The sequence below is a fragment of the Podarcis raffonei genome, chromosome 4 (assembly GCF_027172205.1).
Source record: "Podarcis raffonei isolate rPodRaf1 chromosome 4, rPodRaf1.pri, whole genome shotgun sequence".
Lineage (NCBI taxonomy): Eukaryota > Metazoa > Chordata > Lepidosauria > Squamata > Lacertidae > Podarcis > Podarcis raffonei.
In genome coordinates this window covers 12,032,278-12,045,475 of record NC_070605.1, presented here as the reverse complement: position 1 = coordinate 12,045,475, position 13,198 = coordinate 12,032,278, and the positions used below count along the sequence as shown (strand labels likewise).

General features: G+C 45.5%; 1 protein-coding gene across 9 annotated transcripts in view; it reads left to right on the top strand.

The window, feature by feature from the left end:
• TENM4 (teneurin transmembrane protein 4) overlaps positions 1 to 13,198 on the top strand; it is a 680,333-nt gene that overhangs the window by 484,027 nt on the left and 183,108 nt on the right. For 6 of the 9 annotated variants that reach the window (XM_053385165.1, XM_053385169.1, XM_053385160.1 and 3 more), the window contains 3 exons: positions 675 to 845; positions 7,495 to 7,712; positions 9,021 to 9,231. In XM_053385165.1, coding sequence (XP_053241140.1) covers positions 675 to 845; positions 7,495 to 7,712; positions 9,021 to 9,231 — 600 coding nt within the window. The remainder of the gene's footprint in view (positions 1 to 674; positions 846 to 7,494; positions 7,713 to 9,020; positions 9,232 to 13,198) is intronic. The other 3 variants (XM_053385161.1, XM_053385167.1, XM_053385166.1) reach the window with 3 other exon arrangements.

Genomic DNA, 13,198 nt, shown 5'->3' with positions numbered 1-13,198 from the left:
CACCTAGTTTTTGGAGGAGGAAAACAAGAAAAAATATATTCTGAATCTCAGAAGCCAGAACTGCAAGAGGGATCGCTGCGCAGTGAAAGCAGCAATCCCTCTTGCTGTTCTGGCTTCTGGGATAGCTGCGCAGCCTGCATTCGCTCCGTAAGACGCACACACATTTCCCCTTACTTTTTAGGAGGGAAAAAGTGAGTCTTATAGAGCAAAAAATACGGTATTTCTAGGGCAAGGGATCTGTGGAGCTGGGAACAGTCACTGATAATACCTGCATGTGCTTGGCTGTCCTGATATGGCCAATGGATGCTATACTCAAGAATCCACAGTCACCAGCTCTCCAAAGTTGTGGGTGGGATATGGATGGAAAACCTGTAGCCTTCCAGGTGTTGCTAGACTCCAACACCCAACCACCCCAGCCAGCCATGTCCAGTGGCACGGGATGATGGGAGCTGTAGCCAAGCAACCTCTGGAGGACCAGGGGCTCTCCATCCCTGCTAGGCCCAAGCCATTGTGATCTTCGTAGGCCCAAAGCAGTGCAGAAGCCAGTGCTGACGTTGGAGCCCTGGGGGTCAAACCGAGAGGAGCAGTGAACTTGGGCGTAGTCTTTGTATTTCCTCGGCAGAGAAACAACCCCCCCCCCACAAAAAGATGACTTTTCTCGTTGCTCACCACAGCCATGCACCTGTTTGGCCTAAACTGGCACCTGCAGCCGATGGAAGGGCAGATGTTTGAGATGACGGAAGACACGGCCAGCAGTTGGCCAGTGCCAACGGACGTCTCCTTATATTCCTCGGGGGGCACAGGGTTAGAGGTACCTGACAGGAAAGGCAAAGGAGCCGGCGAAGGTACGGTTGGTGTGTTGTCCTTGTTGTCAGTCCTCTGTCTGCCTCTGAATTCCAGGCATCCATCCTCATAACTCCATAACCTTCTCCTCCTAGAATCAGTAGTTGCCCATCTATGTTTCCATCTGTCCCTCGCTCAGGAGTGCCTACAAGTCCTGAAGTGTGCATTGCCGCATGGTGATTGATCCAGAGCCATTCATAAAGGGAATTGGGAAGAATCCATATGCATTGTGGGGGCACGACATTTCTTCACCAAAATCCTCCTGTCTTCCATTTCCTCTCACCAGAAATGTTTTGCTGATCTCAAATGTTGTTTCAATGCTCCTTCTTTTTACAGGGCTACTGAATGCTGATAAAAACCCTTGCTGTATTCAGCTTGTTGGCAAACTTGGCATGGGGTTGATGCCGCAGGGTGCCATGCCTTAAAATGAATTAAGAATCACTGGAACCACAGGCATCAATTGGCAGTCCTGAAACCACTTATTGAATAAGCCCATTTTGGAAGTCAGTGGGGTAATTAGTGAACCGCCCTGAGATCTAGGGATGAAGGACAGTATACAAATTTAATTAATAGTAATAGCTAGAATCAAATTCGCAACATTTCTCAACTTTGACCTGAGTAACACCAGCCCAATTTTCCTATCAAAATGGAGATGATGATGAAATTTGGGTGTCCCTATTCTTCAGTCGTGTGACCCGAAGGCAAGATATCCTACTGGATCCCTACATATTCACTTAAATTTAATATTCAGAATTAAACATTAGAATGTCAGGAATCAAAATTTGATATTAGCGCTTTACCCGGTAATTTTGGATACTAAAGAAAAATAACCCAGTTCATAATATCTATACCATTTCTCCCACCTAACTTTTCTCAAAACAAAAATCCACAAGTTAAAAAATTCAGATACCCTTCTCCTTCAGTCAGTGAACTTATCCCCAGAATAGTTAACTTTATCATTGCAATTTATCACCCTTGTCCTAAATATTTTATTGAGAAGCAAAAATGAGTGATTATTTACTTCTAAGTGAGCCTGCTTAGGGGTGCCAGTTTAATAACTGGAAATTTCTCCATTTCTCTTCTCATTTGTCCTATAGAGGGTCCATGTCTTGTACGTGGCTTTCTGGCTTCTTGCAAGACGCCAAGAGGAATTAGTACTTACTGGAATTAGTAAGCTGCAGCTGTTCAGGCCTATGCAAGACCAGCCTTTGCTCTGGGGGGCGGGGGGGGGGACATTTGACAGGTTGACAACCTATGAGATAACATCTAATGAGGAATCCATGGCAGAAATACCTGCAAAAGGTGAAGTTCTGACTCGTTCTAATGGGCAGGTTTTTCATCCTTTCAAAAAATAAAAGGTGCCATGCTGATTGAACTAATGTGTCCCAAGCCAAATTTGAGTTAATTCAACCTTTCCCACTTGTGATTCATGTTCCAAGCCCCAAGTCGCCTTTCTTCTTCACCCAGGGGCATTGCCCCTTCCAAGATCTGCTCTTGGTAATCACTGACATTCTAAGTCCAGTCTACCAAGTTTTTGGATGTTCTTAATGATGTGGTGTATGGGGTGCGGGTGGTGCTGTGGGTTAAACCACAGAGCCTAGGACTTGCCGATCAGAAGGTTGGCGGTTCGAATCCCCGCAACGGGGTGAGCTCCCGTTCCTCGGTCCCTGCTCCTGCCAACCTAGCAGTTCGAAAGCACGTCAAAGTGCAAGTAGATAAATAGGTACCACTCCAGTGGGAAGGTAAACAGCACTTCGGTGCACTGCTCTGGTTCGCCAGAAGCGGCTTAGTCATGCTGGCCACATGACCCGGAAGCTGTACACTGGCTCCCTCAGCCAATAAAGCAAGATGAGCGCCGCAACCACAGAGTCAGCCACGACTGGACTTAATGGTCAGGGGTCCCTTTACCTTTACCTTTAACTTACAAAATTCTGTATATGAGAAGAAAGAAGGAATTGGTCCTGGGATTTTGTGTATACCTTGCACATCAGAAGGTTGGCGGTTCGAATCCCCGTGACGGGGTGAGCTCCTGTTGCTCAGTCCCTGCTCCTGCCAACCTAGCAGTTCAAAAGCACGTCAAAGTGCAAGTAGATAAATAGGTACCGCTCCAGCAGGAAGGTAAACGGCGTTTCCGTGCACTGCTCTGGTTCGCCAGAAGCGGCTTAGTCATGCTGGCCACATGACCCGGAAGCTGTACGCCGGCTCCCTCGGCCAGTAAAGCGAGATGAGCGCCACAACCCCAGAGTCGGTCATGACTGGACCTAATGGTCAGGGGTCCCTTTACCTTTACTAATGATGTGCTGTACAATATATATATAGTTGTGTTAACACAGGATTAAAAGGTTAGAGGCCAGGCTGGCTTTCCTGACCTTTTAAACTTGGGTAGCACTGCTGTAAGGTATTCTGTGATATTATAATTGGTTGAAGTGTCTTCTGGAATTCATCATCCGGTAGAAATGGAATGACGTGCTCCCCAAACTGAGACAGGAGGATTTCATGGTCAATTATTGGGGGGGGGAGGGGGAAGCTATGGAAAAGTCCAGAAGAATTAGCACAGTTACACTTCCCCTGTCCAAACATTAGAAGGACAATGGCCTGGTTCATACGTCATGCTAAGGTAAACTACGGTCTAGCAGAACTGCACCAATGTGGAGTAGAGCTCACAGTTGCGTTCTTTTCTCTGTGGTTCAATTTGCTGCTGTGCTGAACAAAGCCAAGCTTTGGCATAGCGTGCTGGTCTGCGCCCGAGTTTGCAATGAACCACAAGTTTCCAAACTTAACCACAAGCTACAGCTTGTTTTCATGGTCCTGGTGGCTAAAACCACAGCTTGCCTTGGCAAACCAGGCCAAAGGCTGGTCCATTGCCAAAAGAGAAACCAGTTTGGGAAGTATCCAGACAACTGGTGCCATTGAAGCTCTGGCATCTTGCCCCCAAAGGGAAGACTTGTGACCACCCAGAGAGAGTTTCTTTGGGAGTTATCACTTGCCCGCCTCCATCAGGGCAGGTGAGACCATCCCTTCTTGCGTTGATTGCTTCCTCCTTCCAGAAATCCTCTTATCTCCTGCTAGATGCCAAATAAACCAAGGAGTGCCAGCAATCGATAGGAAGAACCCTGCATCCACCCTATCCTGGAGCCTCAAAAACTCAGCCAACAAAATTAGACTAGGGGAGAGAGAGAGGGAGAGAGAGAGAGAGAGAACGTGGCACTCTTAATCTCAGTGTTGTGGGTTCGAGCCTAATAATAATAATAATAATAATAATAATAATAATAATAATAATAATAATTTATTATATATACCCCGCCCATCTGGCTGAGTTTCCCCAGCCACTCTGGGCGGCTCCCAATCAAGTGTTAAAAACAATACAGCATTAAATACTAAAAACTTCCCTGCCTTCAGATGTCTTTTAAAGATAGGATAGCTGCTTATTTCCTTCACATCTGAAGGGAGGGTATTCCACAGGGCGGGCGCCACTACCGAGAAGGCCCTCTGCCTGGTTCCCTGTAACCTTGCAGCGAGGGAACCGCCAGAAGGCCCTCGGCGCTGGACCTCAGTGTTTGGGCTGGATGATGGGGGTGGAGACACTCCTTCAGATATACAGGACCGAGGCCATTTAGGGCTTTAAAGGTCAACACCAACACTTTGAATTGTGCTCGGAAACGTACTGGGAGCCAATGCAGATCTCTCAGAACCGGTGTTATGTGGTCTTGGTGGCCACTCCCAGTCACCAGTCTAGCTGCCGCATTCTGGATTAATTGCAGTTTCCGGGTCACCTTCAAAGGTAGCCCCACGTAGAGTGCATTGCAGTAGTCCAAGCGGGAGATAACCAGAGCATGCACCACTCTGGCGAGACAATCCGCGGGCAGGTAGGGTCTTAGCCTGTGTACCAGGTGGAGCTGGTAGACATGTTGGGCAAAAGATTCCTACATTGCCGGCGGTTGGGCTAGATCACCCTCACAGTCCCTTCCAGCTCCACAATCCTGTTCCTATGTTGCTCAAGTTAAGGCGGGTGCATGTGCTCTGAATTAATATTATGGGCATGATTTGATTAAGGAGGCACATACAGAAGAGAGACTCAGACACACAGGAAACAAACTCCTCTGTGGATGAATGCTTTGGTATTCTGAAATATTTGAAATAGCACCTTTTGCGGGAGCTAAGAGTGGAATGTTCCCCTAGTTTTACCTCAGGTGGGTGAGAAGGAGGAACCTCCAGGTGACTTGCCCGTTGCCCCCATCCTCAGTCAAGCCACGACTACAAATCTGAACATCATCCCTGACAGATGCATTTCCACACGTACGGCAACGCCACGCACTTGTTTTAAATGAAGTCGCATCCAGCCTGATGTGTCCACAGGGGGAGTTTACGCTGACTTGATAACAGATGGAATCACTTAACGTTTTAAGTAGACTTTTACTAGAATAGTAAAAAAAAAAAACCATTTTATTTTATGGCTGCAAGAATGTGCTACCAATCATGATCTTGCCACTAAACATGCATTGTCAGGGAATTTGGCTATGTAAAAAAGGTGGCGGATGGAGGAGGTATTTTAATTCCTTTCTCCCAGAACGATGCTTCTTCTCTCCCCCCCCCCACCCCAAAAAGGAAAGAAGACAAAGATCCCCGCAAACGTGGCATGAGTTCAGATGATTAGTTTAGCTTATCTTCCTGAGAGCTCCATTTATTTTATTTTATTTTCCTGTTTAATGTAGTTCTCTGTGCAAGTGGCCTCTGGAATTTCCACTGCCCCTTTGCTGAGAAGGAAATCGAGTGGGTCATTTCACCAGGGTTTTTTGGGGGGGGAGGAACTGCAAAGTGGCCATTTTCCTAAAGGGGCGAGGAGAAAAACCTCACAGTTTTTAATCGAAAAAGAAAATTGAATCGGTGAGCTCACTGGAAGTCTCTGGTGAAGAGAGGGGTGTAACTGGGCAGACTGGGATGTTTGAAAGTGCCTCTGGTCAGGTGGAAGGAGAGTCTAGCTGAGAGGGAAAGAAACAAAGAGGGGAGTGGGCAATTTTGCCTCCCGTTTCCCCCAAGAGAAATGTGCAGAAGACAGCACGGCTTATGGCAGCTCTACCCTTATTCAGGCTGAATAGTGCAGAACAGGCTCTGAGTGGTTTACAACAACCCGGCAGTGCTGACCAGAGGGATTAGGCTCCTACTACAGGTTAAAGGTTTTGCTGAAGCGGAGGTTGTAGTTACATGTGGCTTGCCAAAAAAAAAAAAAGTCCTGCACAATAATACACTCCAATTATTATTATTATTTATTCCCAGCCACTCTGGGCGGCTTTCAACAAAATATTAAAATACAATAGTCTGTCAAACATTAAAAGCTTCCCTAAACAGGGCTGCCTTCAGATGTCTTCTAAAAGTTTGGTAGTTGTTTTTCTCTTTGACATCTGATGGGAGGGTGTTCCACAGGGCGGATGCCACTACTGAGAAGGCCCTCTGCCTGGTTCCCTGTAACTTGGCTTCTTGCAATGAGGGAACCACCAGACGGCCCTCAGAGCTGGACCTCAGTGTCCGGGCAGAACAATGGGCGTGGAGATGCTCCTTCAGGTATACTGGGCTGAGGCTGTTTAGAGCTTTAAAAGTCAGCACCAACACTTTGAATTGTGCCCGGAAATGTACTGGGAGTCAATGTAGGTCTTACTCTTATACCCTTGTTTCAGGTGTGGCTGGCAGGGAATAGCAAGTATAGTCAGCTGTTAACATTTGCAGGTCAGAGGATGGGCTGAGTTCGATTTGGATTCTTAGTCAAAATTTCTCTGTACCACACAAGTCTCAGCAGACATTAATATGCATAATTTCCCCCACCCCACTGCCTTCAGACCTCCTTCCAGGCCAAATCCAGCTATATTTCTTCTCCTGTAACACAGACATACACAACCCAACATTAATAGACAGGGAATCGTTTCAGGCCAGCTTTTCATGTTTTATCTATTTACTCTCCCCCCCCCCGCCCCAAATTCAGGATACGTGGAACCTTCTGAGAAAGGGCTGTGCAGGCAGAAGAATGAGTTTGGCTCTCAGACTGCGGATGGGGGGGGGCAATTGTATTGAACTTTATTACGGCCATTGGCCCATCACACGACAGTTTCCCATACCAACATAATGTACTTAAACCTCCAAATTTAAAACCGCCAAAACTTACAAAAAACAGACAAGAACCAAAGCAAAACAAAAACAAAAGACCAACATCATACATTACAATAAATTGGGGGGGGGGGCAAGATCACGATTTCAAACACTGTCCACAAATAATAAACTTTCCACAAGCAGAAAACCAGCTCAGCAGGCAAAGGACTGCAGTATTCAGCGGTCTTCCACAGAAATTCCACAAGTCTTCCACAAATCCACTTCCTTTGAATGTTCTCAGATGTTTCCTTCAGGGTTGATGATGACCCGGACCCCACATCTGCCCCATTGCTCTTATTTGCCATGTGCAAACAAGCACACACACACCCCATAACTCAGGTCAAACAACCCCTCTGGCTTTGTGGCTTTTGATAATAAAATATTGGGGGGGGGGTAAACAATGCAGGCAGGATCACGTTCATTCCCAGAAGCCGTCGCCATAGGCTGCCGCAGAGGCGATGATGGTCGGCAGCATTATAATCCAATATTTTCTTTTCTTTTCCTGTATCTCAGCAGGGAAGCCCAGTAGTTTCTTTCCAGAAGACAGTTTTATAGACACCGGGGAGATTGATGTTGGCAGGCGAGCCATGCAGAAGATCGCTCCCGGTATCTTCTGGAGATCTCAGGTGTTCATTGACCACCCGGTACATCTGAAGTTCAACGTTTCATTAGGGAAGTCTGCTCTGGTTGGGATTTATGGCAGGAAAGGCCTCCCGCCGTCACACACACAGGTAAGAAGAATGTTGTCACCTGAGGGTATATGTTGAGCTCAGGTAATATATGCAGCTCAGAGCCTTCTAACCTACCAGGATGAGAGGTCATATTATTAATACTACTAGTGCTACTAGTAATGCTATTACTGCAATTAAATTGGAACAACTGGAGACATTCTTTTGTTTCAACCAGCTTCATCCCTGCTGGATGAACAGGTCTCTGCCATGGGTGTTTTAAAATTTATCTGCTCTCATGTTATTTTTAGTAGAAAAAGGACAGTCATGGAACCGAGAAATTACACAAAACAAATGAAATACCATGAAAATCCCCGAAATGAGAAGTAATCGACTAGAAATATTGTCTTATAGAAATAATAAAAATCAAAAAGTTTAAGGGAAAAGTTAGAAAAAACCTAGAATTGGACAAAATGACAGGAAGGATTCGAAACCTGCGGGACCAGAGATTTACAGAAGATTGGAAGAAGTATATGAATTATTTGAAGAGCAACTGTAATCAACAAATTACGCTAGTAGGACTACAAGAAGTTTTGTAAGGAGAAATATACGAGTGTTACAAAGTAGAAAAAGATAGAGATATTGGTTATGAGTTTGAAATGTAATAGGGAAGATAAGAAATGCATACTGAGAGATTAGATTGGAAAATTTTCAGACAGGATTGATGGAAGTCAAAAATTTGAATAAGATGTAAAAGTAGGTTTAATTACTGTTGAAAATGATATGTTAAAAAAAACTAATAAAATTATATATATATATATATATATATATATATATATATATATGAAAAAACCTAGAATTGTACAAAGCCTTAAAGGGATGCCAGCTACAAACCTCGTTTCACTGAACTATTCAGTATCCTCAGAAGGAAACGGGAAAATCATAAACCTTAAATGACCAAAATTCAAAAAAGGGGGGATAAAATGCCCAAAGATTCTGAGGACAAGATTTCACTGTTGGAGACCCACTTTTTTGCTTCCTGCCCATTAAGTATTTGAGAGGTGCCTTATTTTTTTTTATTAACCCCCAGCCCCAAATTTCATTTGAGAGGTGCCGGAACTGAGTTCTGGCTGGGGAAAAAAAGCCCTGCGTGTAATTGTTTTCACATGCATTCCTACCCCCCAAAAAGGAAATAATAGTACAACAAATGAAAAATAGATGTATTTCCTGTTCATGAAATCCTGCGGCGCACCTGTAACCTAGACACGGATGCAGATTTCACCAGGCTGCATCCCAAAAAACATCAGAAGTCATTTGACTTGGGGAAGGTTTCTGAATTGCCCTTTTTCACCTCGTTTCCTTGTGTTCCAGTTTGACTTTGTAGAGCTTCTGGATGGGAGGAGACTGCTAACTCAGGAGGCCCGGAGTCTGGAAGGCCCTCAGCGGCAACACAAGGGCTTTGTGCCTCTAGCCAGCCACGAGACGGGATTTATTCAGTATTTGGATTCAGGGATGTGGCACCTCGCCTTTTACAATGACGGAAAGGAGTCTGAGGTGGTCTCGTTTCTCACCACTGCTGTTGGTAAGAACTTAATTTTTGGAAATGTATGCTTTTTAGGTTTTTTTCAGCCAGCGTTGGTACTGGGACTGCCATCTTCCTGTCTTCCGCCACACCAAACAATCTTTCTCGCAGGGATGCTATCCTGACCCAAACTTGCTCATATTTCTCGGTCGCAGGAATGCCGCAGATCAGGCAACCTTTCTTGGGCTGGTGCGAGCATGTTTGTAATCTTGAGGCGTTGCCACAGGTGCCGAATGGGCTGCTGTGGGGCTCGTGGCGTAGCACAAAATGGCTGCCAGATTGGGCAGAGCGGTAAAAAGGCAAGACCACAAAATGGTTGCAAGCGGTCCACACACACCCTCACCCCATCAGGGAGTGCGTGAAATTCAGCCTCCATTAGCCACACTCCATCACAGAGAGAAACTTTTCATGCATCTCCTGTGTTCAGAATGGAAGGGAGACGGGGAGCCAATCAAAGCACCCAGTGACATGGGGACACATTTATGGGAGCACATTGAACATGGCAGAAGCTGAGCAAGTTCAGGCAGGAACGAAGTGAGAAGAGTTCCTTGTGCATTGTGGATTATTAAAGGGAGAATTACTGAGGCCTTCCGTGAGCAACACCGGAAGTACCGGCTAGCACACCTGTCTCCTGTGGGCACCACTTAGGCAATGTCTTCCATTGACCCCTGAAGTGAAGGACATGAGGCAGGAGTTGGTAATGCAGGTGAGCTGTGCAGGAGCAAGCTGCCGGCTAGCTCTGTGGAGGCTCCTTTTATTGGCACAATATGCAAAACCGGTCAGATACATTTTGGACTGTGACCTTTACACATCTTCCAATCCCGAGATCGTGGGGTGATACAAAGTTATTTTGGCACCTGTTTCCACCGTGTCATTTTCCCCTTGCGCAATGTATGACAAAGGAGTATGACAGCCACATTTCCAAACTTGCTTCTGCAGCTCAAGAAATACAACAATAACTCAATTAGTAATTGTGTTGTGATTTGGTCCTATCTGAAGGGCATTGTACATTTCCACATCCTTACAGCAAGTCTGCATGGTGGGGCAGCATTAATTTGCTCATACCTCTGGGTCATGGTGAGGTTTAGGCAGAGCGAATTCAGGGCTGGTGAGAGATTTGATCCAGGAATTTCTTAGCTCGGAGCTCGCAGCCGCTACATCACGAAGCCTCGTCAAGTAGTCTAGATTATTTTTTGCTGTGCTGAAAGCTGAGACGGACATTCTTTCAACAGTCAGTATTTGGTTTTGTTCTGGTTTTATTTTATTTTATTTTATTATCAGGAGGCTCTCAATAAAAACCACACAGGGTGGCCATAATTAACAGCTATTTTATATTTCACGGAATCAGGCCAAGCATGTTCCTTCGCCCCCTAATCCATCTTGTTGTAATTCACAGACCCTCCCATAAAAATTAACACTTAGCATTCTCCAAACCACAATGATTATTTAATGGTCCAAATTTTTTTTTCCTGGACTGCGAAACGAGGGGTCGTTCTGAGCTTTCCATTAAACCTTCTCCCCAAAGAGGCCTTGGCTCTGAGTCTCAGCTGTCTGCAGTAGTTACCTGAGAGCTATTGGCTGTAATTTGTCTTGGCAGGTTAATTAAAAGTTTAGGTCTTATTAAAGCAAAGTCATTAAGGCTGCAATATACCTTTTTTTTTTCGTGAAAGTTTACTTAATCACAGTTTGAAATGCAATGGTAATATTCTGCTTTTGGGTGGGAATTTTGAACAGGTATTCACTGTCAGGAATGTGTTACGTTTTCTCATGTGCACGTATGCATGTGCTCGAGCCTATTCGTCGCTAAGTGGCGTGGAAAATAATTGTCCTTTAATTTACCATGTGGTAATCTGACCCTACGGAATGCAGTTTTTTATTCCGTGGTCCTCTCGCAGCTTACGATTAGAAATGAGATGCGCTTTTACCCCTCTGCTCTGCATCTTCCCCTCCAGAGGACTTTGCAAAGTTGCTTCTGAAGATTTTCTGTCTAGTCCCACATCCCCTGCCCGTGAAACTCCTATTTCAACTGCAAAAGTACCATATTTTTCGCTCTATGAGACACACCAGACCACAAGACGCACCTAGTTTTTGGAGGAGGAAAACAAGAAAAAAAAATATTCTGAATCTCAGAAGCCAGAACAACAAGAGGGATCGCTGCACAGTGAAAGCAGCAATCCCTCTTGCTGTTCTGGCTTCTGGGATAGCTGTGCGGCCTGCATTCACTCCATAAGATGCACACATAGTTCCCCTTACTTTTTAGGAGGAAAAAAGTGAGTCTTATAGAGCAAAAAATACAGTATATTCACGTCACAGAGCTGGCCTCTGGATCAAGAAGGGCTGTAGCTCCATGGTAGAACATCTGCTTCGCATGCAGAAAGTCCTAGGTCCAGCCCCCAATAGCATCTCCAAATAGGGCTGTGGGATAACCTTGCCTGAAATCCTCCAGAGCAGCTGCCGGCCAGTGTTGGCAGTACTGGACTAGATGGGCCCATAGGTCTGACTCTGTGTCCGTATCAGAGAATTGTTGGATTGCAGAGTTGGAAGGGACCCTGAGGGTCATCTAGTCCAACCCCCTGCAATGCGGGAATCTCAGCTAAAGCATCCATGACAGGTGGTCATCCATATTTCGCTGAAAAACCTCCAAGGAAGGGGAGTTCACCACCTCCCAAGGGAGATCGTTCCACTGTCAAACAGCTCTTGCCATCGGGAAGTTATTCCTGATGTTGAGTCAGAATCTCCTTTCCTGTAAGTTGAAGCCATTGGTTCGGGGAAGCAGGAGAAAACAAGTTTGCTCCATCTTCCATGTGACCACCCTTGAGATATTTGAAGATGGCCGTCCTATCTCCTCTCAACCTCCTCTTTTCCATGCTAAACATACGCAGCTTCTCCCCCCCCCACACACACACATAGCTGTGGGCAGGAAACAGGCCCCCCCCCAGATCATTCCCCGCTCGCTGCGGCATCAGGGGAAGCCACTTTCCCACCAATGAGCTGGCTGGTGGCACAGCGCTTCTCCCCCCCCCCCCCAACATCCATGTATTGGACGACCCCAGTTGTTTGACATGATTTTTGAGTCAAAAACCCTTGTCCAATACACAGAAAAATACGGTAATTCCCATTACATAGCGGTAAGAAATAGATATCTTAGTGTGGCAGCACATACACTTTGGAACTCCCCACCTATTGGCACCAGGCAGGAGCCTTCTTAAAACATTTTTGTTTAGACAAGCCTAGCCAGACATGTAGAAGTTTGTTTCTGTTGTTTAGTCATGTCCGACTCTTCGTGACCCCATGGACCAGAGCATGCCAGGCACTCCTGTCTTCCACATGTAGAAGTTACACGCGTTCTAAACTGCAGCTTGGTTTTAATCAGTTTTTAAATAGCTGCTTATAACTGTTGATGATTTTACAGTATTTTTTAAAATAAACTTACTTATTACTGTCAAGCAGTACTGTATACAAAGTTTGTTAATTCTATAAGTAAAGGTAAGAGAACAAAACCACACTGAGAGCCCATTTGTGGGGCTAAAAGGCAGGCTGATTATTTTCATATATTTTAGAAAGAACTATGGGCACACTTTAACATCTTCTCAGCAGTCTTAGCCTCCTTTTCTGGGTTTTTTTGGGGGGTGGGTTTATTGTGGTACAGCAAGGAAGAGCAATATAAGGTTTTGAGTGAGACACTGCATATACTAACTAGGGTGCGATGTTCCAGGTCTCCAAGCAGATGGGAGGCTTGATCTGTGCAGGAAGAGGGAAATAGATTGATTTGGGCCGGGAGGGCAAGTTCCCGAGGTGAGAGGCAAGCTCTGAGATGCCTAATTTTAACCGCGATCTTGTGATTCATACAAGAGCTGTTGAACACATTTCGTCTCCGTGTGACTTTCAAAAATCAGAAGAAACCCGGATGGGATATACACATTTGAGCCATGCCAGAATATGGGCTGGAAGGAAAGAAGCATGGTGC